Source organism: Neomonachus schauinslandi, chromosome 9 (genome assembly GCF_002201575.2).
Source record: "Neomonachus schauinslandi chromosome 9, ASM220157v2, whole genome shotgun sequence".
NCBI lineage: Eukaryota > Metazoa > Chordata > Mammalia > Carnivora > Phocidae > Neomonachus > Neomonachus schauinslandi.
Genome location: NC_058411.1, coordinates 61,932,262 through 61,959,255, shown reverse-complemented (window position 1 = coordinate 61,959,255; position 26,994 = coordinate 61,932,262). Strand labels below are relative to the sequence as shown.

Here is a 26,994-nt window from a genome sequence, read left to right as displayed (position 1 = left end):
CTAATAGAAGAAGCTGACATTTTTGAAACCCTGCTAATTAAGGGTTCCTTCCTTAATATTAAAATAAAGTCTTTGTCTGGGTTTTATGGTTGGAGAATCAGGTGTTTTCATTAATATATGCCAGTCAGTCTTAATAAGCTTGGAGGGCAGAGGAAGTTATTATTGAGTGACCTTCTACAAAATAAGCATGTTGCTAAGGGCTCTAACCCTGCCCTGTTCAGACTGATGAATCTCATTTCCAATGCAAAAGCTTCACAAGAAATCCAAGTATTCTCTGTGCAATCACAGAAAATAATCCTTGTGTCTCTTGTAATGTCCAGAATTGCCACTTACTACACTACTACTGTACAATGAATATTACAATACATATTATTTTTCTAGCACAATTGTCTACATTTCTGAATTGCCCAGAATAGAAAAACTTATTGTGAAGACACTTGTATTGAAAAGTCAGCTCATTTTAATACTTTTCAAATAGTCATCTACTCTGTTCATGAATTATAATGCTCCAAATACATCTGACAATACTGGCTTTGAAAAGGAGATATGTCTATATTATTACATATTCATTTTCAAATAGATTTCAAACAGATTTTAAACCATTCATTGAAATTCATTGAAATGATAAATTCACAGTTGGATTTTGATTGACTCTTAATCCAATTTTACTTTTGATAAGTTTCACCCCTCCCTTCCCACCTACCCCCAGCCTTTCTCAACCAATATATTTTTTTGTTCTGCTATTGGTTTTTAAAGCAAAACTGATGGGATAGGGTAAAACTTGAAGGTTTTGATAACTATATGTAAAGCTTGTCAAATGAATTGGTAAATTCAGTTCAAATCAGTAAAGGCCAACCCTACAGGTGATTTGTCTGGCTAATTTCCAGTATACCCATGTTTCTCTGTAGAAGCAGATGTGTATTACAAATATCGGTTGATTCACACCCAGAGCAAAAGTTTGAAAGGGCTTTCAGTTACTGAGCCATAGAACCATCTCTAAATAACCTGGAAATATGCAGATAGCTAAGGTAGTTGGTGTTGGGATAATAGATCAAATACCTTGAGAGTTTGTGGTTGCCCAGCATGAACCAGCTGCTCCTTATCTTGAGCTCTTTCTGTCTGTCCTAGGTGGAGAAGTTGGGTAATACCTCTGCTGGGGATTGTATGGTCAGGTAAAAAGACAACAAACCTATTTAAGTCTCTTTGGAGAAGGAAAGAGCTAGATTAAAAACCATCCATCATAAAAACTGAGCTGATTACAGCATGCTAAGTATTGGAACAAATGAGACAAGGATCTTGGATTCAGGGCTTTAGCATGCGGGACAAGAAGTTCAAACTGGCGATTATTTCAGCCCTAGGTTTATAGGAGTCAGTTGTGTTTGAGATGCACACTCGAGAAGAAAAACAAGATATGACATTTCCTGTAAATGACTTATTGAAGCTGTTTTTCAGTAGTTTAAAAGGGAAAAATAAAAAGGTTAATGAAGACTAGCATAGATCTATCTCCTTAGGGCCCAAATCCATCATCTAGTGTTTACTGAGCCTCTACCGAATGCTTCCCACTGTCCTGGGCTTGTGTAGCCCACCACCCCTGCCCTTCTGAGCTTCAGTGCAGTTAAAACCCCATGGTGTCTTTTTTTTTTTTTAAAGATTTTATTTATTTATTTGACAGAGAGAGACACAGCGAGAGAGGGAACACAAGCAGGGGGAGCGGGAGAGGGAGAAGCAGGCTTCCCGCTGAGCAGGGAGCCCGATGCGGGGCTCGATCCCAGGACCTTGGGATCATGACCTGAGCCGAAGGCAGACGCTTAACAACTGAGCCACCCAGGCGCCCCTAGAACCCCATGGTGTCTTGGACAACTCCCTTTTTGTCACCTGTCCTTTCTAATTTTCTTCTCTACGTAGAACCAGCAGAGGAGTTGCCCTCCCAAACAGTTTGACAGGGAGTGACCTTTAATGCTCAAATTACAACTTATTCGTATACTATGTTGTGCTGTCAGATATCTTTGTCATATCATTTAACTCTGCAAATGTTTGCCCTATCACTTCAAAGTGGGTTGTAAGCTCCTGGGGAGCCGGTGCTAAGTTTTAATGTTTCTTTTTATGCCCATAATCCAAATTCAGTGTCTTACAGAGAGCAGATGACTGATAAATACTTGATCGACTAACGTCTTTAAATAGATTAAATCTAAAAATTCAGTCCTTTTATTCTAAAGACAATCCTCTATGTCTGTTTTTTATTCTCTCACACCTCTTTAATAGCAATTTCATGGTATTCTAATACTTCATGTTCTTCCACTCCAGAGGAGTAGTGGTTCTAGAGCAACAATGTCCAGTAGAAATATGCTACAAACCACATGTGTAACTTTGAAAAGTAAAAATAAGCAAGAGAGATGGATTTTAATAATTATTGTATTTAATCTTTCGAAAATATTTTAATATGTGACAATATAAAATATATTGCAATCTTTTAATTTTTTACACTAAGTCTGAAACCTAGTGTCATTTTACCCTTATAGAATATTCTAATTCAGGCTAGCCACATGTGGCTACCCTATTGGACTACCCAGCTCTAAAGACTATTCATGGATAAACTCCCGGGGTGTATGAAAGCCCTAAAATAAAATGCTAAATCGTGTGTTGTCAGAGCATCTTTCTGGTGACACAGAAGAACAGATTTTATCAGATTCCCAAGAAGGTTTATTTCCCCCACCACCATCAGACTCCTACCCTCAAATATCTTAAGAAACACAGCACTGCTTTTAGCCCGTGGAATGACTCCTTTTCTCTACTTGCCAGTTCTATTTACATTCCCTATTCTAACAAGACTAACTCACAGTCTGTTATTAAGCAGTTGTGAATTTAACTTATTCCTTTAAAATAGCACCTAGAGACTGCTCAGGGTATTGACTCGTTTCATAGAAAATAACCTCAAACACTACCACAGTTGGTAGTTACAACAGCCAAAATAAAATAGAAGTATATCAGGCCTTTCTCTTACGGTAACTGACTAGGAATAAAGGATACACTAGACCTATGTGCCCACATGGCTTTCAGGAAGTTCCTAAGATGCACTAAAACATGTCAATAGGAAATGTTCTGGAAGGGTCATTAATTGATCACAGCACAGAGCGTTTTATTCCTTCTTGTTCTCTTCATTGGGTTATAAACTCCAGGTTAACTTGACACCCACTTCCTGCAATGGCTAAAATATTTTTGTATACCTTGTGATCTTCTTGGATGAGATTTTTCAAGACCCCTCACAATGACCTAGAGGAGGAGAGCTGGTGGTTGCAAAGATAGCAGCTATGGCATGACCTAAATCAGGGAAACCAAGATGTCAGTGGAACAAGCTCCTCCTTTTGTTTTGCTTTCTCTTAAACATGACGCTCTCTTGAGGTCTACAGACAAATTCTCTTTCTTAAACGTTTCTAGTTTTGTTTTGTTTTTGTTTTTGTTTTTTGTCATTCTTGTTCTTCTCCCAACAGCATCACTTAAACATTGGGACTTAGCTCCTGGTGAGGGCTTCGGTCATAGAGTAGCCCCTTTAAAAACAATCAGGTATGATTAACTCTATTATTTGTATGCATGAAACATATCCAGAGTTTTAGTCACATAAGCCACATTGTTTCTCTAGGACTAGAATAAAATAATCATGTGTTAACTTTCAAAACACAAATGGAAAAGGCAACTCCATAATGACTAGTCTTGTCCTTATCCATTTACCTTTCTTGAAAATAAAAGGGCTGTTTAGAATTAGGGCAAAATTTCGATTTCAATCTTAACTTATAAGCATTTTCTACTTTTTCTTATTCACATGACCAAAGAAGAAGGACAAAATTCACTGTTAGAATAACAAAAACAATTAAACAAGAATGAAGATGTATTGATACTGAAGTCTGGCTATGCATAACATGCATCTCAATGTGTATCTAGATTTAAATGACAAATATTGAACCATGTAAAATTTGAGGATAATGGATTAACTATGCCAATAGCAAGTATTTTATGTTGATTGGTTTCCTTACTACCAAGGTAATCAAGAAGCTTTGAAAGCGACATCTTACTATTTGTGTGATCTTCAGAGAAGAGAGTTTGACTTCAGTTTCTTTTTAAGATTCTTCATCTTTCTCGGCATCATTTCACTTTTGACTATGTTGTAACCTCCAGTTGCATCCTTTTTTCCTTCCCAGCACTGTGATAAATACTAAAAAATCCTTTTTTCCTTCCCAGCACTATAGAGCCTTTTCTCCTCTACAGACAGTTTAAAACTATAGGAACCTTGTAAAGCGAGGTTTTAAAATTTCTTGATTTAGGGGCGCCTGGGTGGCTCAGTTGGTTGAGCGACTGCCTTCGGCTCAGGTCATGATCCTGGAGTCCCTGGATCGAGTCCCGCATCGGGCTTCCTGCTCGGCAGGGAGTCTGCTTCGTCCTCTGACCCTATCCCCTCTCAGGTGTTCTCTCTCTCTCATTCTCTCTCTCTCAAATAAATAAATAAAATCTTTTAAAAAAAATTTCTTGATTTAGTCACTTTCACAAATCCTTGGGCTCATTCCTGTGATGTAATGTCCCTTCAGTATTACAGCATTCTCTAGGTTCTTCTTTCAACCAGTGTCTCTTAATGAAAGGAAAAGGATATTGACATATCAAAACTATTTTAAAACCACTGCCTTCATAATATGGGGTGATGGAGAAATACCAGAACTATAGGACCACAAGAAAAAATGAAATACAGTATATAACTTATTTCTTAAGCAGAAAAAAAATGGGGGAGACTTCAAAGTCCCGATTTCTTTTTTTTTTTTTTAAAGATTTTATTTATTTATTTGACAGAGAAAGACACAGCGAGAGAGGGAACACAAACGGGGAGTGGGAGAGGGAGAAGCAGACTCCCTGCCGAGCAGGGAGCCCGATGCGCGACTCGATCCCGGGACTCCAGGATCATGACCTGAGCCGAAGGCAGTCGCTTAACCAACTGAGCCACCCAGGCGCCCAAAGTCCCGATTTCTTTTATACCCAGGCTATTTCTAGAAGTATTCAAATATGCTCAATTGTAGTCTGAGTAATGATCCAGCTAACACTTCTGAATATTTAACATTCAGCATCCTTGATCAATTCAGCTATTGAGAATGATAGTCATAAAAGCAGCGTAGTGTTCCATAGAACTATGCCTAAATTCGAAGCAGTATCTGCAATCTGTTCTTTGTTTCCTCTTGTGTTCCATTTCTCCTACAGCTTTTTTCTTTTTCTTCTCCGAGAACTAGGAAATCCACTGGAATTATCTTCTGGCACTTCTTAATCAAAGTTCAGAACTGGTCATGCAGTATTCTCTTTGGATACTGTGGTTGCACATTCTCGAGTCGGGCACTCCAAGGGTTCTAGAAAAGTATACAAAAATACACCAACAGAGAAGTACTTGGCCTCACTGATTCCCAAAGGAGTTGAAATGTTTATTTCTGAAGATAAACATATGATATGGTATCTTTTAGCTCAAATTCTCCTAAGGGAAGGCTCTGTTAACATAGCTGTGAGAAGAGAGTTGGATTCATTTTCTTATTTGATGACATTGAAAGGATTTTTCATTCTGCCTCATCGTTCTGATATAGAACCTTTCTTTCTTCTTGTTCTACTAATTTATACATGTATTTCTGTAACAGACCCAATGCTTTTATGCGTTTTTCTTCAGATAAGTCAGCAAATACATAGAATGAGACAGAGCAGTAAAGAACATCAAGTTTCTGTCAAAACAGTTCATAAATATTCAGTAGAGTTCTGCAATATGTAGAAAGTTATGAAGATGGCATTAAGATACCAGTAAATCCAAAGAAAACCTATGCTAATCAAGCTATCACATCTTATTATATTTTATTCTTTTATCACTTTATTATCCCTCAATAATATAAACGTGACCCCAAAAAAACTACAAATCCTAACCTGCCATGCTGAGATAGAATTTCCGTCTTATCCTGGGTCAGGATTTTCTAACCAGGGTCTTACAGTGGATCTGAAAGCCTAACCTGGGAGTTCGTCTTCCAAACAGCTTGCCACTAACATCGTCCTCTCTCAGGTCTGACCTTCTATCACAATATGACTGGCATCCCTGTAGGAGCAGGGCCCAGCTGCAAAGGTCTCTGGGAAAAGGGCTGAACCCACAGTGCCTCCAAGTCCTCCTGCAATCTCAATGCCCTCAAAAACAAACAAACAAACAAAATCCTATAAAAGACTTAGGAAATTATACCTTAAATGGCAGCTTTTGAATGATACTTTTTGTGTGATCAAAATGAACAATGCATTAAAGAAATAGGTTTTATGATCTTTCTTTATAAAAGTATCTTTCTCAAGTTGCTCCAGTGTGGAGAGGACTGACAACATTGCTGCCTGTTCCTCATTTGTACCAAACCATCTCAATCGAAGGAGCACTGGATGCAATGAGTTGCAGTGTTACGTTGCTGTAGTTAAAAAGTATTTGCTCACCCCAGGGGGCCAAGCAAAGGCTATTGACATGCTTGCTTGATGTATGAAAAGACAAATTAGTCCCCCATCCTATCTACCAGCAGGGTACAGTGACCCTACATGGAAAAGTCAACTCAAACCACTGTATAATATATTTACATTTTTTTTCCTGGGAAACTTCAGAGTTACCAAATCAACTGTGTCTAGTGTGCAAATTGCATGCAAGCTAACAGAATGTGAATTAAAGTCGGGGAAAGCCATGGTTTAGCTTGACTATGCAGATGGCACTCGTGGCTACAGTCTGTTCTGGAGGAATCTGTGGTAGGTAACCTGAGTGGGGAGCACAGGGAGAAAGGAGTTTAGACTAAATGACTGCTTATTACTCATTGCCTGTCTCCTGCCCCTTGTACATTCTCAGCAGTTTTCCAATACACTAAGCAATGTGAGAGTAATTTCTCTCCGTGTCACGGGAGTAGAGGGAGATCCAGGGAGCAATGTTGGAGAGACAACTCAAAGTCCCATGCGTCTGTATACAATACATGTATAAATTAGTAGAACAAGAAGAAAGAAAGGTTCTATATCAGAACGATGAGGCAGAATGAAAATAAACACAACATGTTTGGGTTTTTTTAGCACCACATAAGGTGATTGGACTTACTATAAAATGAAGAGGGTCTTATATTTGCCTTACCATCCAGCTTGCACCAATCAGAAGAACACAATATTAAGTGGAGAAAGGCTGTATACCTTTCCATTATGTAGATCCTAATCAACATAAAATGAAATTTCTCCAAAGTTCTGTTAATTTGAAGGGATGGTTAGGAAATAATTTTTATGAAATTCTGTGAACATTTTGATAACCAACTAGCCACAGTTCTGCCGTAGATTGCAGAGAGGGGGTTACAAAAGATGGCCGTATTAAAGAGTGCCTTAAAACCTGTTCTTTCCCTGCAGTTGGCTTTTATAGAAGAAGGTCGAGGTCTCCATGCATTCAACAAATACTTATTGGGGAAATAAGTCATGGTGCTATATTATAACTCATTTTACAGGACAAATAATGTTATAATAATAATGCCGTGAGGGGTGCCTGGGTGGCTCAGTCGTTAAGCATCTGCCTTTGGCTCAGGTCATGATCCCAGGGTCCTAGGATTGAGTCCCCCATCCAGCTCCCTGCTCAGCAGGGAGTCTGCTTCTCCTTCTTCCTCTGCCCCTCCCCCCTGCTCGTGCTCTCTCTCTCTCTCTCTCTAAAAAAGAAAAAAAGTAATAATAATGCCAGGAATAATATAAAAGAACCAACCTAAATTTGTCCAAATCAAGCACAGATAAAGCAAAATTCTTTTCAGGTCTAAATACCTATCTTTTATGCACTCAGCAAACACTTGTAATAGACCTACTGTGTAGGAGACACTAGTCCTAGTTCTTATCAGGCAAGTTTTGGAAGACTTGGTAACATTGGATTGGAGCTCTGTTTATTTTTCCTATTTCAAGGTAGCATGAAGTCATGTCTGTTCATCAAGTGAAAGATCCCCATTCTTGGTTCCTGCAGTGTACTTTGAGGTGCAGAATTTAGTGGCAGGTGAATTCTAAACAGTCTTGCTAAGAGAGAAAAATCAGACAAGGGGTAAGAAAAGTGGTTAACTGAGAGTTTGCCAACTGGGCTGATAGCCCTACTTCTACCAGCAAGCAGCTGGGTAAATTTGAACAAGCACCTTTAACTTCTCACTTATTAAGTAAGAGGGCATTCGTGGATGGTTTTTAAGGTCTCTCCCAGCTCTAAAATCTAAGAAAGCGAAGTGAAAAGCAGTGCGAGGAATGTTGAAAGTGCTAGACAAATGTAAAAAGTGAGGAAGAAGAGGAGGAGGACCCTGGGCTCAGAGACTTTTGTCCATCCCCATGTCTGTCTCCCTTTAGTATACCTGCTTTCGTGCCCTTTTTTGGCCTGAGAGATGAGGGCCAAGCATCCTCAGGCCTGGCGTTGGGCGGGCTGCCTGCCCTCACCCTCCTTCCACCCTGGTGCTCAGAGTTCTCTCCTGAATAAAAGTGAAGCTCAGGGGTGGAGGAGCTCAGAGGTCCCTGCTCGCTCCGCCTCCCTGACTGCAGACATGCTCTCCGAGAAGTGGTAGGATGACAAGGCAGACTTTGAACCAAATGCTACCTCCACTGTTAGCCACTTCTATTCAAGTTCTTCTGTAGAAGAGGGCATCAGAACAGTTCAAAAGAGTGTGTGTTATGAGAATTAATCCAAGAAAAGTATGGAAAGCACTCATACACAGCGGTGGATAGCCCCCCGGAGCGTTACTGGTGTAGTTGGGGCTCAAAGCGTGCATCACACCTGCCACACCCTCTGATCAAAGCCACGTCCCAAAGCCACCACCCAAACCCTCACTGTAGTTATGTAGGGGTGTGCATGTCTGGGGGTCACCCATTCTCATCCACCAAACACTGTTTGGCGGATGCAGGAAGCATCGTGTTGCTTCTTTCTTAAAAAGTGATTTCCTCTGCATGGTTTCACTAGATTTTCAAAACCAGGCTCTGAGGCAGGTAGAGAAAGTCTTGTTTTCAGCTCGGCTCTCGGGCCACTGCCTTACACCGTTCCCATGGAGGGTGCCCCCCGCCCACCCCGAGTCACACAGAGCAGCCGTACTGCCCAGCCCAGGGAGGTTAAGTGAATGGTGCAAGGTCACACAGCAGAGGAGGAAAAGATTCTGATCTCCAAGTCAAGTGACGACCCCAAGTAGTTTGTGCCTTCCCCTCTGCCGTGTGACCTTGAGTATAGCACACACAGAAAGACCGTGATAGAATCAAATTCTCAGTGTCAGCCTTTCCGTCCACTATTAGACTCTGGGGTACCTGGTGGAAGATCCCTTGAGGGCACTGGGGGGGGATGTGATGTGGCACATCATGCCTCAGTTTTGCTCTAGATGTGTATACTTGGGCCATTATATGATGGAAAGGAAATGCCTGCATAAGCGAGCCAAGCAGGCTGTGGAGACAGGGGCCTACTCCTCCTCGCCGCCGTTAAGACTGGCTTACATGAATATTCAATAGCCAGCACCCCTAAAAAATCTATTAATCTCCCACCTGTGTTGTCATCTTATCACAATCTGTAGTCTGTGCCAAAAGGCACATTGCAGTATTAAAGGAAGACTCGGAGAGAAGTGACAACAATATTAAAGTGCTGCCATTGGACTCGCTGCAGAATGCCAGTGACTTTCTCATATTCACTAATCCCCAAACAAAATAACCATCAAGAAATATTAAAACACACATTTTATTAGTTTCATTTAATTTCTTAATTGCTCAAAGTCAGTTTACCCATTTATTGCTGTGTGAAATGCTTAGAGGCAAGGCGCACATTAAAGGGATTATTTCCATGTAATCCCTCCCTCCCAGAGGGTAGGAACTGATCACTTATGAATCCTGATTTACGCTCTGTAACAATATCAAATGGAGGAAATAGTTATTGTAAAATGATAGAGTCAGTAGTCGGGTAATACGGTAGGAGAGTATAATTTAATAGCAAAGAGAAAGTACCTCATTTTCGGTAAAAGTTATGCGAGCCTTTTTCAGGAATAGCTATTAACCAAACTGAATTTAGCCTCCCATTTTTCTGGCTCTCCCTCTGTTAATTGATAGATGTTGAAGATGTGTAGCCTGTTACGATTTTAATCAAATGGTGTCTGGGAGTAGATGTGATCATTTTACTGGGACTTGGAGTTCTGGGGATAATAATTGCTCTGGGTATTATGCTCTCTGTGACAGTTCACCCACTGCCAGGCTTCCTTCTTGGAAGAAAACAAGTGCAGGCTCTCAGGTGGAATTTGGAGGGATGCTGCACATTATGCAGGAAAGGGAGAGGAGGTAGGAAGGAGTGCTAGGTAAACATCCAGCAAGAAACTTCTGATAGTCTGAACTTCTGGCACTGGGGTACATCAGAGCTGGCCTGAGACCATGAAACTCCCACCCATCAGGGACCTGGGAAAGAGCTTTTTCTTTTTCTGTTGTTGACACACCTTTCCCGGTCGTAGTACCTTGAACCCCGCATTATTTTAGGAGCATTATTGCTCTTCTTGGAAGGAGGTAAGAATTATACCATCAGAAGAGCACAGAGATAAGGCCAATCCCTTAGACAGCAGGCACCCTAGACAGGGGCCTTGCCTGACAGCCTAGAAATAGGCCTGTCTTCACTGCAGGCTGACCCTCTTCTGATACTTGATATTCACTCTCTACCTTTAGAATCCGCCTGATACAAAGAGTATACCAAATAAAACATTTTTTTCAGGCCCTCAAGGAGATTTGTACCATGTATCTTATTAGATTGAAGGCAAAACAAGCTGATACTAGCAGAAAAAAAAATGGCTGGTTCAGACCCCAGCTGACCTCTTCTGCATGGAAAATTCTCCATATGATTACGGAGCTAATGAGTAATATTTAATGAAAACATTATGCCTTTGCATATATTTGTAAGCAGCACTTCTTTCGCCTAAATTTACATAGAAATAAGCTGATATGTATAAATACACATCTTGGAATTTGGTGTATTCTAAGGAAAATACTCCCCCGCTATCTCCGGCTGTTTCTATACAAAGCCCAAACTTCTCAATAAGAAAACCGTAGAATTCAGTCAGTCATCCGGTTGACACGAAACATGCGAGTATTTGATGATGCATGGACAAAACAGCTGAACGCCGGGCAGGCTCCTCCACATTTCACAGAGCGTTTTGGCTTTATGCAAACAACGATACATGAGAAAAAAACTGGGCTAAACAATTGCTAAATAAATACGTACCCCCCCACACACACACACAAAAAAATCTTTCAACTCGAAGAATCCTTCAGCATTTAAGGATAAAGACTCAGAACTAGGATTGTTGCTGGGGTCTGCATCTGTTTCCTTTTCTGCTCCAGATCTGAGTCACAGGGGTGCTGAATTTGAGAACAGAAGAGCCGTTGACACCTTTCTCTCCCACCCTTTCTCTTCCCCCTCTAGGTGGAGCTGACAGGCAGTAGCGTCTTTGACTATGTCCACCCGGGGGACCACGTGGAGATGGCAGAGCAGCTGGGCATGAAGCTCCCGCCCGGGCGGGGTCTCCTCTCGCAGGGCACTGCTGAGGACGGAGCCAGCTCCGCATCATCCTCCTCACAGTCGGAGACCCCTGAGCCAGGTGGGAATTGCAATCCCAACATGTGGGATGGTGGGCAGGACCTTTGCCAATGACTGCACTCGAGTTGCCAGTGTGAAGAGACTATAAATAGGTCTAATGGTATTTAACAATTCCATGCAGCTTTCTGTCCCATGCAGTAATTAAATAAGGAAGAGATTTGAAAATAAGGAGACATTTTAATAAGTATAATCCAGAGATCTAATTTCAGTTGAACAATACATAGAGAAGGTACTAGTTCTTTTAGTTCCTCTTTCAAATTACTAGAGGGAAAAGGTTCGGATTTGGAAAGCCCTCTTCTTTGTATTGTTACTGTGGCTAAATGCAATGCATTTATTTATTATTCACCAAAATCTATGATAAAGGCTTCTTGAATATTAGCTTGTAGATAATTAAAAATATTAGGGACTTGCAGAAATCTTGGTTTCTTTTTTTTTTGTAAGCATCAGAAGGTACTTGAAAGATGTGAACAGATAAATTAAGGCTAAAAAGAAAACAGAAATGGCTACATTTTAAACTGCCTTTCCACCCTCAGTATTTAATTAGATCAATTGTATAGAGGAATGAACAGAGGTGACATTCCTCATTGGGATTCCTTCCAGGATTCTTATAGACTTTGCATTCAGAATGTTCCCATTTTCATTGTGTTGTACTGATGATAATTTAAGTATTAGGGGAAAATCCATTTATAAATTAAACAAAATGACTTGATATCCATCAGTCCCCTAGTTCATCAAGCTGTTCAAACACGGGGAAGATTGGCTGGTCGGCCTGGGTCTTCCGAGAGCGCTGGTAATTAGATCTGCGAAGGATTTATTCTTTGCTGATTGGGGCTTTAAATTAATTGAAGTTCCACATTTGTGGTTTTGTCCTTTTTGTACTTTTTTAGAGGAGATATTTCATATTCTTGTGTGGTGGAGTGCTTGGCCAAGCAGCAGTGGTTTAAATGTTAATTTTTCTCATGAGAAGTTTAAGATTTTTAATGAATCAGGGCCTGATTTGAAGTGCAAAGTTTTATTTGCTTACTTGGGAAATTATTTTTGCACTCCTTAAAGATGCTTGTACTTTACCTGACATGTTGTTTTAAAACAGATTTGCAACACAAACTCATTTTATAGAAAGAAAAGTGGAAAAAACCTGCCTTAAGATTAATACTAAAATGATCCTAAGAAAATACTTAAATTTGGCCTGCTTAAAAATAATCACAGTATGTTTGCTCACACAGATGGGGAAAAAAAAAAAAACATATTTGCCTTTTTGGAAATATTTTAATTCCATCTAAAACCAATTCATGTTTCCTCGTGTAAGTTAACTGCAGCTTCTAGGGCATAATTCTTCAACATTGGTGAGCATCTTTCTCCAGTGAGCACCAGGCATGAGAAGAGAGAGTATTTAAGACTACTCTTTACCATTTAAAAATGAAAATAATTTTGTTCCCGGGGAAGTCTTATCTTCTGTTGCTCACTGACTTCGCTGAATAGATGTCAGTGAGATCATTGAAACTGCATTTCATCATGAAAATATTCATATCTGGGCAGATTTGAGAAACAGCACATGAAAATAGTTTTTACTCTTTCCTGGATTAGGGAACCTGGATTGCTCATACTCCTCAACACTCAATGTATAAGAATTCAAGTTTATAAAACCCTCATTGTTTCCCTGACTCACAAACTCTCAAGTTTAGATGATCTCCAACCTTCGACCAGGGAAGCCAACCCTCTATGTCAAAGCCCACAGCTAACCTTCCAGCAGAACCACCCCAATGGGAAGTTCAGAAACCTCAAGGCTGCCCGTTCCATTGGCGAACAGCTCTGAGAGAAAAGTTCTCTGAATATGGAGCCAAAATCTAAGTTTGCTGCAATGTCTCCTCACTGATCCCAGGTCTGTCCTCTGGGATCTTATTTCAGCTCTACTCCTTCCTCTCCATCCTAGCCTCTCAAATACATGAAGTCAGATATACCAAATTCTCCCTCCCTCCTGCCTTCCTTCTCCTTTGCAGGTCAAACAGCTCTTCATCTGACAACCATTATTCAATGGCATGTTCCTGAGACCGCCAGCCGTTCCTCAGTTTGTTAGTGACCCTCTAAGAATATGGTTCTGAGAACTCCCATGCAGCCCTCTGGATGTATTCGGACTAGTACAAAGCAGAGGGACTGTCTCCTCTCTCGGTGACCAGATCACACCGTTGAGCTTGATCTCTCCCCAAACACATGTTAAGGGTAACTTGTCACTTGGAAAAGACTTTGATCGGGAGAAAAAAATCCACAGCCTGTAAACCAGTTCTGCTGGGATATCGTAAGCTAGAGTCAAAATCAAACTGGTTTAAGATTGATTATAAGAACTCTGATCAATCCCGTGCCTTCCAGGAGGCTCCAGGATGCATAAAACAGTTCTAGGCACACTGTGAGGAGAATGGCGTATCTCCTTTAAGGCTACTCTGTCATTCAATATTGAAGTTTGGTTGACAATTTACTTGAGTTTCTTTCCCCTGCCCTCCCAGCCTTCCTGGAGCCATCATAACTAGTAAAATTGAAAATTCTGTTTTCTACATTTCTTAGCCACTGGGGCTTATTAGCAACAGTGGCATAAGGGTTTCTCTTCCTGGATGAAGAGTATAGCTCTTACCATTACAAAATGTGAAACTTACTCTGCCTTAAAATTCTGTAGCATTGGTTATTTTCAGTCTTAGGCTTAAAAGGCAATTAGATTGACTGCTTTAAATACTGAAAAGCAGTGTAGGGTGCTACCTTTAACTAAATATCTTCACTAATGCATATCACTGCTCCAAGGGAATTACTTAAAAAGTTCATGACAGGCACTACATCCCAAAGCTGCTTATGTTTCTTAAAGGCTGAAAGAATTTTAACAAGATTTCCTAATTCTTAATAATACGAGGAGACATGTTTGAGGACTTGTTCATTGCAACATAATCTTTTAAACTCTGATGAAACACAGATTCTTTTTTAAATAGTAGTGTAATTTTGTTGGAAAGGGGATATCAGTATGTGGTGATTATGAAAATGGAGGTATGGACTTTTTCAGAAGCCCTGATGTGTTCAGTGTAGCATTACTAAATGACTGAAATCTAAATAACATTTGGCATTATAATAAAAGGAAATAAGTGACTAAACCAGCCTAAGAGGCAGCGATACTGTGCCATAATAGGAATTCTCTTTCTCTGAACTGCCAGCCCTGTGATCATCTTATCTTGAACCAGTCTCAAGATAATGGGGTGGGGGGGGGAAGCAGGGAATCTCTTGACTATTGAAAATCCAAATAAATCTTTTACACATATGCCTAGTTATTCATAGTTTAGTAAATACTGCTGTATTTCTTTTAGAGAAATCTTAAAGCAGGCAGAAGAAAAATACATGGGTGGCCTTGTTTGTAAAGTTATAAAGTTCTAGAGTGTCTATGGAGATTCTAACCATTTTGGAAGAGATTGTGCTGTCCTGCAGCCTCCCGCACCAGGGGGAGCACAGAACCTCTGGAACGGGATGTCTGGGTGGTCTCTTTTCTTTTTCTAGATCTGCATATATCTTTTCATTACTCTTAATGATTCTGTAATCTCAGGATTATGAGTGCTATCCTCTTCTCTTAATAAATTTCAGTGCTGCATCTTTAAATGCTTAATAAATAAAAAAGCAGCTCTTTTAAGAAATCCTGGAGGAACTTTAAAAATCTCCTGATATTCCTTAGGTTAGGTCATAAAATTGGGCTTTACTCCTTTTTTATTTCTAATTCTAAAATTAATTCATTCTTATTGTGAAAACTTTAGAGAATGCAGAAAACAAAGAATAAAGACCACCAAACATCCCACTACCCCCAAATGACCACTGTTCATATGTATATACTCTATGCCTATCCTTCCAGATTTTCTGTTCCTATATATATAGGAACATATACATACTCATATATATGTATGTAGTATTGGGAGGGGGGTCATTGTCTGTTTGTCTGAAATAAGATCATAACATACAGGCTTCTGCCTTTCCACTTAACCTCACAAGCAGCTTTCCCTGTCATGTTTCTCACTTTAAGATTTTATTTATTTGACAGAGAGAGACGAAGCAAGAGAGGGAACACGAGCAGGGGGAGTGGGAGAGGGAGAAGCAGGCTTCCCGCAGAGCAGGGAGCACGATGTGGGGCTCGATCCCAGGACCCTGAGATCATGACCTGAGCCGAAGGCAGACACTTAACCGACTGAGCCACTCCAGTGGTTTGTTTCCCACTAGCTAACAATCAAGTCCCAACTGTAGGAGCACTGGCAGGAGTCACACACCTGGGTCCTGCTTCAGAGGGAACTCAGCCAGGACAAGAGGTTCTTGCAGCTTATTGAATGGGTACGAGCTCATAGAGAGAGAAATCAATACTGCACCAGGATTTAGACAACTGAGCAAAATGTATGAGACAGTACTTTTGGTCAAGAATAACTACAGCAGCATGGCTCACCATTGATTGTCTAAAATAGAGGTTATCGTGCTCCGTCAAAAGTTTCAGACAGACCTGCCCTGTTACGGGGGGGGGGCGGTGAAGATAATCACTGTATAGTATGATCTTAATGCTATTATGCCCACTCTATGTCCTGAATATTTTAACGACAAGCAAAATTGAAGCAGTAGAGTCCTTGTCTGAATGCTAATAATCTGCATTTTCTACTTACGCGTGTGTGCCGTGGTAAACTTGATCAGCACTTGATTCTACAGGAACGAATTCCTCTGAATTCATTAGCCAGTTCCATAATAAGTGATATAATTAGATGCATAAATGTTTAGGAATAACAACAAAGAATTTAAAAATTTATCTGAGGATCAGATCATTATTTTGTTTCAAAAACTGCTGAGATACACTTGTACCTTTAAGGGTGAATTACTTACCATCTAGTATAGGGTTGGTGGGGGTGGGGGATGTTCTTTGATTTTTTTTTTTTTTTTTGGTTCAAGTTTCCTATCAATGAACTGAATTTAGAAGTCAGGCAAGGGAAACCATCTTACTAACCCCACATCCAACCTCGGTCCCCAGACAATGTGACTGTATCTACAGCACTCTCCGCTGTACTGCAAATGTCAAACAGAAGGTGTAATGGATTTAATATTAGCGCTGGCCAAGGTGTTGAGGGAGCTGTTAATAATGTCACTCCAGTTATTGATCTGAAGCCTTTAAAAATCAAAGAAAAGTGAGAGATCCCCTACTGGGGAAAGGCACACAGTGACTGGTTTTTATTGCCAATATATTTCTACATATAGAATGGCAACTTTCTGGAATTATGTTATCACCATTAATCTCTGTGAGATTTTTGGAGTCATTATATGGTAAGATAATATCATGGAGACTGCTCTGCATGCTAATGCTCAAAGATCAGACCAAGTTCTTTTAGACATCAACAGAGCTTGAGAATGTGCATGGTAATGACAACATTCAAGTTGTCTACTGTAAGACGTTGATTAGCACTAGATTTACTCTTGATGGCAATGTTGGCTCCACCGGAAGTATAAAATACGAACTCTAGTCACTAGGGTGAGCTGCACTCTCCCTCTGCCTTTCTAAAACTCTGACTACAAACCATGTAACCACAAACCACACAGTGACTCACTTGAGATGGAAATGAATTTTGTTCTTAACAATTAGTGTACCTTTTCAGGAAACTGCTAATCCTTCCATCTGAATGGCAGTTTGTATGCAATGAAATTTCTGCTTTCCATGGTCCCTAACTAATAAATGAAATTAAAATGTATAATTTATGTTGAATGTTCATCAAACTGTAAACACACACTTAATTCCTTTCCATATTCATACAACATAAGCAAAGATAAATCCACCAGATAACGTACCACGGTTATCTCCGATGGATTGAATATAAAATGCATCTCTACTGTAGCAATGATCCAGACGAGTTCACGATTACCCAACATTGGCCTGCCCCCTCTTAATACCCACGTGCGCACGTATGTGTCAAGTCTAGTCAGAAAGCAGCCTAACAAAAACTAATCTTTTCATAACCCAAAGAGATCATCATTTATGCATAAACTCAGCTTTATGCCAAAAAATACATACGCAAAATTATTTCCCTTGGCTATTTCATCGTTATTTTGAAACGAAATAAATATTATCTTTTGCCACTCCTGAATGAAGATGACACATCTATGCTAAAAACAAGGCAGTGCTCTTCCGGAGACTGCCTTGTCAAACTCAGAGTGCTTCTTGTGCCTCAAAAAACACTACCCTGAGGCAGTACTATTTTTCTCCTGCAGAAAGAAGACTATTTTTAAATGTCACTTTTATCCCCAGCTATGCTAAGCAAGAGCATCTGGAACTGCCACAGAAGGGAATCCATATTTTCCAGAGCTCTCTTCTGTCATTCAAGGCCTAGGCACACATCACCTTAATTGGTGTGAGCTCACTTCAGTGAGCTTGTCTGTGCGTGATGAGGACATTTCAAAGCGGCCTTAAACTTCTAAGATCTTGCCTGAGGGAGCTCAAGAAAAGTCAGGTAAAATCTCTTCTTCCCACCAGGCTGTGCCGGCCTGGGACCTGAGCTCGGCACTTCCAGGCCAGCTCCCAGGTCACATGGCGGCAATGCATGACAACATTTCCGGGCTTGACACCCTGACCCGTTGAAACAATGGTGGTGACTCACTTAGCTACAAGAGAACAGCCTCCCTTTTGTTCCCAGAGAAGATGCTAGATCTCACCAGAGTTCTGCATGCCATGCTGAAACAAACGTTCTCTTCCCAGAGTTAAATCACAGTGGTTGCAACTCAAAAAAAAAGTGCAGCTTTTATATAAATTAATATCATGGTATTTAAGGGGTAGCAAATGGTTTGTTCAATAATAGAAGCACAGGGCGCCTGGGTGGCTCAGTTGGTTAAGCGACTGCCTTCGGCTCAGGTCATGATCCTGGAGTCCCGGGATCGAGTCCCACATCGGGCTCCCTGCTCGGCGGGGAGCCTGCTTCTCCCTCTGACCCTCCCCCATCTCGTGCTCTCTCTCTCTCTCTGTCTCATTCTCTCTCTCAAGTAAATAAATAAAATCTTAAAAAATAAATAAATAAATAATAGAAGCACAGGACTCTTATCAAAAACACAATAGTTTTACTCCATTTATATGTAGCATTTTTTTTCCCTAAACCTTCTATTGAAGGTTTAGAAGATCAATTTTTTAAACCCATTATTTTTAAGTTATTTTATATAGCTTTCTAGGTCATAATTTTGACTTTTCTTTACCTGTGGTGATAAGGGGGTACATTTTCAGAGGTTCTAAGATGAAACCCAAGACAACTTGTTAACGGTTGGCCTGTCCTTCTTCATTAAAGCAAACCAACAAAAAAGTGGCTGTCTTTGTCATTGGATGATCACAAATTATAGATTCTATTTCTCGAACTCTTGCCTTGAACAAAGCACAAGTTATTTGCTTTTAATACATATCGCTGCACAGAAATTTCATCCCTGTCCAAATTATACCATTCCGAAATCTTCATCTGCACTAAACAGCAGATTTACGAAGGATCCGTTACCTGGCGTTGACTGAGCTTTGCAGGGTGCACAGATCAGAAGAGGCAGAGCTGGCTAGAAACCATTTCCACCCCTAGTGAGCAATTTACTCATGATTGCTTGGGGAAAATACTGGAAATATTGCTTCTGTGTAAAGTTTGCAACTTCCAGTTGTCAGCTCTTTGCCAAACAGTTATTCCCGAGTACGGCGTTAGAAGCGAAGTGCGCTCAGGCCACTGTGACACGGCTGGTACTCACATCCTGCCTGGAGTGTGCAGACCACAGAAACCACTAATTACAGGAGTTAATTCACACACTGTCCCTCTGAGGCAGGTCAGTGTGTTAGCCCTATTTTACAGATCGGGGGCGCAGAGAGTGATGGAAATTCCAGGTGGCTTGCCGCAAACCACACGTTTTTCAACAGCTAAGGTTAGAGTAAAGGGTACAATATGAGGGTTGGAGTAGGTACAAAGCCTAGGAACTGGATACAAAAAGGAGACAAAACCCTGATAGCAGACCTCCAAGCAGACCCTGGAGAGGAATATCTTCCAGGAGGCTTCTGGCATCCAGAGAGAAACCTAACTATGCCCTTATGCAAATAGTTCATTGGCTAAATCACATTTTTGTTAAATACAGTCTCTCACTTAGGACTAAAATCCTCCATCTGATCCTTGTTCCTTCCTTCATCCCTACATTGAAGCTCCTCACACTACAGTGAACAGTAGCATCTGAATCAATTATAGGCAAAATTCAGCCCTGAGTCTCTTGGTCCCCATTAGCTGCGTGCCTCCTCGGCCAAAAGCACAGCCAAAATTGTCTCTGTGCATTTGACCCCGGCTCTGCCTCAGGCTCTGGGCAGCTTTTCCAGGCTCTTCCTTTCAGGACCAGTCTTGCAAGATGGGCATGATGTAGAAAAAGAACAAGAAGAACAAGAGGGTCCATCAGGAGTCAGTCATATCCTCCTGGAGGTATCTGCTCAGGAAACACAATCATAGTTTCTTGGGACCCATGGAAAACATCGCCTATCTTCTGTTGACAAAACTAGCTTGAGAGAAGGGAAGAATCAGCGTCTTGTCTGTAGTTGTTATTAACTAGAGTGAATGCTTATTCAAGATCCAGGCCCACCTGATATTAGAGATTCTATAGACTATTCAGTAACCATTGATTGCATATCTGTCGTGTGTCAGATGTTATACAAAGCACAGAGGAAACGAAGATAAAGCTCCTTGCCTTCCAGGAGCTGACCATCATGTGAGGGAGACAGATTATTACTACAATGCAAGAGTGTGATGATGACAATCAGGACACTTTGGTGTATGGGTAGGGCAGCATTGTATTACAAGCCACTGCTGTTGGCATTCCTGGGAGAACTGTCTCAGGTTTGAAATGTCAACCCTGAAATTAACAGCCCACAAGTGTTGCTTCTTTGGGAGCAAGCTGCTTTGACATGCCCAAACATACATAGACCATGACTGTCAGGGACTCTGATGCACACCATCAAGGGCTTTTTGGTTGGTTTTTGTTTTGTTTTCTTTATTTAATTAACCTAAAAAATGTCTGCTGCATGATCGGTTCACAGGAATATTCATTCTTCTGACTATTGCTCTTTTTGGCTCTGTAGGAGTGTTCTGAATGGGAGGTGTTCCCAAACTATCCCCGTCCCACTGATTTCATTAACAAATTCAGGAAATGCTAGCTTTGGAAATTTGTACTGACTCTTTTAGCTTTTTCTACCCAAGGTATAACTTGTTGCAAATACTCTAGGAACGTTAATGATGATATTAACAAATAGCTTTTACCATGTTTTACCTTTATGTTACAACTACAAGAGTTGGCATGTTGAAGTAACGTATTTCTCACCATGACCCTCAACCAAAACTAGAGATAGTAAAGGGCTTGCCTCACACCACAGTGGACTCCGTGGCCCTAGGATTTGAACTTGGGCCATGTGTTTTGAGCACTTTGCTGGGCGCTTGCAGAGAACACAAGAGGTAGAAGATACGACACCTGCCCTTAGAAAACTGATCATCATCAGTAGGAGACTTACACACAACAGCCAGTGGAACGAGAACAACAATAGTGCTGCTACCCTCAACTGGGGCATAAAAATGGCAAGAGGTGTAAGAAGTCAGGGAGAGGCTCAGTGACTGTGGGAGGCTTTGATGAGAAGGGATGATTCGCATGTGCTGCATGAAAACTGACCTAAGAGCAAAGAGGTAGGATGATCTACCAGGTGAATCACCCCAAGTGGCCCAGTGGGATGCATTTGGGAGACAGGAAGGAGTCCTGTCTTCCTCACTGAAGCAAAGGTGCATGCCCATCTAGGATGGAGCCAGATCCTAGAGGAGCTGGAATGACAGGGAGAAGCATCGGAGAATGGTATGAGATCCCGGCTAAAGACTGACCAGGTATAACTTACTAAACAGAGCAGTGACCCAATAAAAACATTATTTTATCATTTAAAAATACAAAAATAAATTTTGAGTTTGGAAGGATCCTCCCTTGTGGGTCATCTTACATGACCAGCTGTGGACTCTTGAATCCCTTATACAACATAACTTCTAATATTCATTGAATGGTCACCTAGTGTCAGACACTCCACTGAACCTAGTATATGAATTGCATCATTCATGCCTCACAAAATACAATGAGGGAAGTACCATTATTTTTCCCATTTTATAGATGAAGAAAAGAAACTGAGAAAAAAATATTAATGTGGAAAAATCACACAGTTAGTAGGTAGAAAGCCTAGGATTTGAACCCAAGCAGCCTGACATCAGAGTTCCCATCCTTAACCATTCCATCAAAGTGTTTCTCAACATCTATCTAAAATAGCTGTCCAACCCCTAACTGAGACCACATCCTCCATCCTTCCCAGGCAGCTCTGTTAGAATAGTCTTCCCAGTGTTACGCTAATTCCTATCTGCAGGTAGCTTATGTTCACTGGACTTGATACCTGATTCTTTATTTTGTCAAGAATATGCAGGATATGTTGAATAGAGCAGACTGGAAGTAAAGGAAACCATTCAAGAGACCATTTGTTTAATCCAAAAGTAGTGGGTAGATCTTGAGAGGAAATACTGAAGGGCCTTGCAGCAGAAGAAATGGTGATTTGGACATAAGATAATAGAAAAAGGTAGAAATGTACCTTGTGGCCAGTCTTTAGCCAGGAGCTAATAGTGGCTAATATTCTAGAAATTATGCAAGTCTCAAGCTTTCACATGATTAGGGTTGATGATACCATCTGTCCACTCTTTTTTTATCAACTCGTAATAAAGTCTGGAAAAATTTAAAAATTATAAAAATACATATGCTATTGATCATAAAATATTAAGATATAAATTCCCCTGGGGTTCAAAGCTGTTCCTCTTTATGGTTTATTAAAGTGTATCATGTGCCTGTGATAAAATATCAGTCTACTGGTCAGTGCTGCTTACTTGTCAGGGGATTTCCTCTCCAAATAAAAATACCAGAAAGAGCAATGGTGAAATTAGTGACATCATAAAAGATTAAAACTCTGCTTTCCTGTGTCCAGCCATCTGTTTATTAAATGGAGCGAGTGTTGATGTTGGAGGAGAATCAAAATTATCTGTTGATCCCCTAAATTACTGTTAGTCAAAACAAGGCAAAAATTGATATAATTGATCATATAAAAATGAATTAAAAATTTGACTAATTTGTAGGGAAATACTTTCCATTTCACAGAAGTAACATAAAAGTGTAAAAACATAAGCCCAGTAGTCTAAGATTTGAAAAAATTCACTCATTCATTATTTTAGTCATTTAGTCATTATTTATTGCATGTGCATGGATGGGTCAAGCTCTGTTCCAGTTCTTGGAATATACTAGTTACCAGGAAGGTCCGTGCTCTCACAGAACTTATATTTCGCCAACTGATGAGAAGGAATCAAAAGGATCTCTGTTGAAAGATTCAGTTCATAGATGTCTCCATTTTATAAACAAGAGGTAAATCTATGCATCAATTTGTAATGGACCTCTTGACCTCTGCTTTCTAGAATGCAGAGCTGACACAGATTTTAAGCCAGTACTTCCAAAATGTGTTCCTTATTGTACCTGCCCTGTGAGATGTTCTTTGTTAAAAAGGTTCCCTAAAGAGCAGAGGGAAAAGCTTCATAGCATATCTTCTCACTGGAGAGTAATGAGCATTAATTTAATGAACGTTTGAAATTTCTCTGATCGATAAGGCTATTTTGTTTGAACTCGTCTTTCCCAATTTATTTGACCACGGCTAACATTTTTTTTAGAGAGAGAGACTTCTAACACCCCAGAAACACGTGATTAAGCACACAATCTTGTTTCTGCCAGATGGATGCCACTCCTTCCCATCCACACCTGTTCCTTCTTCCAAGACACTCCTGTGCAAGCAGGATCACTCTCTAACCTCTCAGCCCAGTGGTCAAATTATCTAGTTCCTTTGCTAGCTCTCCAAATATCTCTCACTGGTCTTCAGGGTGCCCTTCACGCTTTCCTAAACGTGAGCTCCTAGGTCAATCTAGCTCATAATCAGCTGTAAAGTTTTAAGTCAAGACCTGTCTGCTCCAAGTTTCACAATTTTTAGAGCAGCCCTGAGCTTTCAGTTGCAGTGTCTCATATCCATCCCTCTTTTACCCTGCCCTCCTATTCATTTACACAGGCAGAGCATAAGTCTCTGGTTTCCCACTCACCATAGCAATACACCGAGAGGTTATGGTGGAAGGGTATGATTATGGCTGCCCAGAGCTCTGTCCATGGCTTTCCTCCCCTGAGTGATAACCCCAACCAGTTACCACTGGTTGTAGATGCAAGGGCATATGTCAGAGCTGTGGGACAGGAGACGCAGTATGGCGTGGTCATCAGCTACTAGGTTGTTTTCTCTGGTTTGTAGCAATTTAATTCAATTCTCTTACCCATATTATGGATTTTAAAAATCGGCAGTCTTGTTAACTTGCAGGTTACTCTAATAACTAAGAGTTGATGACAAAAGATGACAGTCCTAACCCCAATTGTAGAACGTACCCCTTAAATTATTTCTGTAGTAGTTGCAAATATATAAGTACACAGGGTCTTAGAACCAGATAGCTTGTGTTCATGGGTTGAACTTCGGGCTCTGTCACTTACTAGAAATGTGACCTTGAGCAGGTTAATTAACTTATACCACTGTTTGCCCATTATACAATTTTAGCTCTCTGTATAGATTGGAGAATGGGGTAGGAATAATCACCTGTTGGTTTTAACCTCAAAAATAAATTAGCATATTAGCATACCTTATAAGGGTGTTGTGAGTTTATACGTCTAAGATGCTTAGGGATGGCTGGGTGGCTCAGTCAGTTGAGCGTCTGACTCTTGGTTTCAGCTCAGGTCATGAGCTCAGGGTCATGAGATCGAGAGCCATGTCAGCTCAGCGCAGTCTGCTGGAGATTCTCTCTCTTACCCTCTGCCCCCCCCCTACTCACGTGCTCTCTCTCTCTTTAAAAATAAATAAATTTTTTAAAAAATAAAATGCTTGGAATAGTAGTATGGCACGTCATAAGTATTCAGCGAGTATTATCATTATTATTAATCGTGTTGAGCTAAGTATTCTCTTATTACCAAAGTTATTCCTTATGGAAAAGCTAGCTGGGGGTTAATTGACATAAAGTTGGCATCTGTACATGTAAGGCTTAAACTTGGGCTTCACTGACACCATGTTGGAGTTATGTGACTTAAAGGGCTCAGACTCTACATGGATCACAGTACCCAATAGGTGTGCTTCTGAAAATTCCCTCCCTCCCCCTTGCCCCTTAAGTGGAGTCCTTTTGGAAAGCCTCCATTTAAGAGGAAAGACTCTTTCAGAAATACAGAATTTACCTTCCTCCAGCTTCTCTAATGCACAGATTCTGTTTTGCAAATTCACTTTTTTTTGTATCCTCAGTTTTTTTAAAGCATAACAGAGGCACCTAATTCCTGTTCTCGGAGGCCCATCCCACTGTTTCTAGATTCTGAACACCAAAATATACCTGCTGCCTTCCCCTTTTCTGAGGCTAGCTTGGAGGCTGCCCATGCCCAGGTCCACTTTGGAATAGACCTTGATGTTGGTCTCCAAAGGTTTACAGCTTCTAGCCTGGCCCATTAAAATGTGTTCTGCTTAGGACCGCATGATTTAGCCCACACATAGCATACATGATGTGCTTGACTGCTATTCTCCTCTTTACCTGGCTGGGCCGTCATGACGTCACCATGGCCACAGCACGGATCATGCTCCACAAGAGACTAAGCGACACAAAACTGGATGTTAGATCTCCACAACCTGTGGCTCCTTTTACTATCGGATCAGCTTTCACGCATCCTTCCAGTCTGTGCTGGAGAACAGGTAGAGGTACTCCGCTATTGGTTTGAACTTTAAATGAATCCTTTTATTTTGAACTGAAATGAGTGTAGATTTTGTGGAGTGTTTCTGTAAAAGCAAGAGAGATGCCCAGATGCCCCAGCCATAGGTACTATATATGGACTTAAATAAATAAATTAAGAAACTCATTTCACATAGGCCACCGAGCAGTCATGAGATGTTAATGACTTTTAGTCACCGCCAACCTGGACAAAATTCAAGCCAATGACCTATGGGTGAAAGGCTCTATATATCCCATTACCAATCCCCTGAGCCATCCCATTGTCCCTGACAAGGTATTTTATCATACCTAGTACAGGGCAGTACGGTAGTCCAGATTCCTATACCATCAGAAAGTCTTCTTCCATTGAAAAGAGAGCATTTTAAAGAGAGGCAGACCTAGTTCCTCAAATAAAGAAGCAATTGCAATTAAAAAAAAAAAAAAAAAAACTTCTGGAAGAAGGTTCACATGGGTATACCTACACACATATACACAGCACTGAGACTTTTTTTTAAATTCCAGTATTTTTTCATCATGTTTACTCCACTGCACATTTGATTCTGCCTCTGGATATCTAGTAAACTGGCGTATCTTGGAGTTCCATTAAAAAAGTCATTAGTGGGGCGCCTGGGTGGCTCAGTCGTTAAGCGTCTGCCTTCGGCTCAGGTCATGATCCCAGGGTCCTGGGACGAGTCCCGCATCGGGCTCCCTGCTCGGCGGGGAGCCTGCTTCTCCCTCTCCCACTCCTCCTGCTTGTGTTCCCTCTCTCACTGTGTCTCTCTCTGTCAAAAAATAAATTAAAAAAAAAAATTTAAAAAAAAAAAGTCATTAGTTTTAGTTTAACATTTGTATAAAACTGATTTCGTTAAACCCGTGGTGCTTTCTTTCCTAGCTTGTTTTTAAGTGTCATAAATAAATGACTTAAGTGTCCCACAAGACAAATGTTCTTTAATCATCTAATGCACTCATTTATCCTAAGCCTTAACCTTAGTCCTAAATTAAGTCTGTTGCAAAAACATAACTTCATCTAAAAAACACCCATCAATCCTACATGGTTTTGATAAGCACATTTAAAAAACATAAACAATCAGACAGTTGTCAATCTAGGTGAAGCCCCGTCCCATTTAAGAGTTATTCACCAGGAGCTATATTTCATGCCCATACTACCGATAGAATTATAAAAGAGAATGGCTGGAATTCAGGTCTCTGCTGAGACCTCATACTGTGAAACTGGAAGGGGGGGATGGGGCTGTGGTTTACAAGAGTATAAAATGAAGCAGACTAGACAAAAGATAATCCTTAGTCCACATCAGATACATTCTGTTTTACTTGTTTTGGGAAGCTATTAATACTTTGACAATGTTGTAAGTGCATTAAAATGTCATGATCACATATTTAGTAAATTGCATGTCATGCCTTTGATTAATTTTCATTTGTTCATGGTCCTAAAAAATCTGTCAAAGAATCTGGCTGCTCAGAGCTTATACATGAGTAATGATGACCGAAAAGTTTGGTGCAAGGAGA

At 40.5% G+C, this 26,994-nt stretch overlaps 1 protein-coding gene across 2 annotated transcripts in view; it reads left to right on the top strand.

The window, feature by feature from the left end:
* NPAS3 (neuronal PAS domain protein 3) overlaps positions 1–26,994 on the top strand; it is an 840,191-nt gene that overhangs the window by 706,678 nt on the left and 106,519 nt on the right. For both annotated transcript variants that reach the window (XM_044917919.1, XM_021695392.1), the window contains one exon: positions 11,444–11,618. In XM_044917919.1, the coding sequence (XP_044773854.1) occupies positions 11,444–11,618 (175 nt within the window). The remainder of the gene's footprint in view (positions 1–11,443; positions 11,619–26,994) is intronic.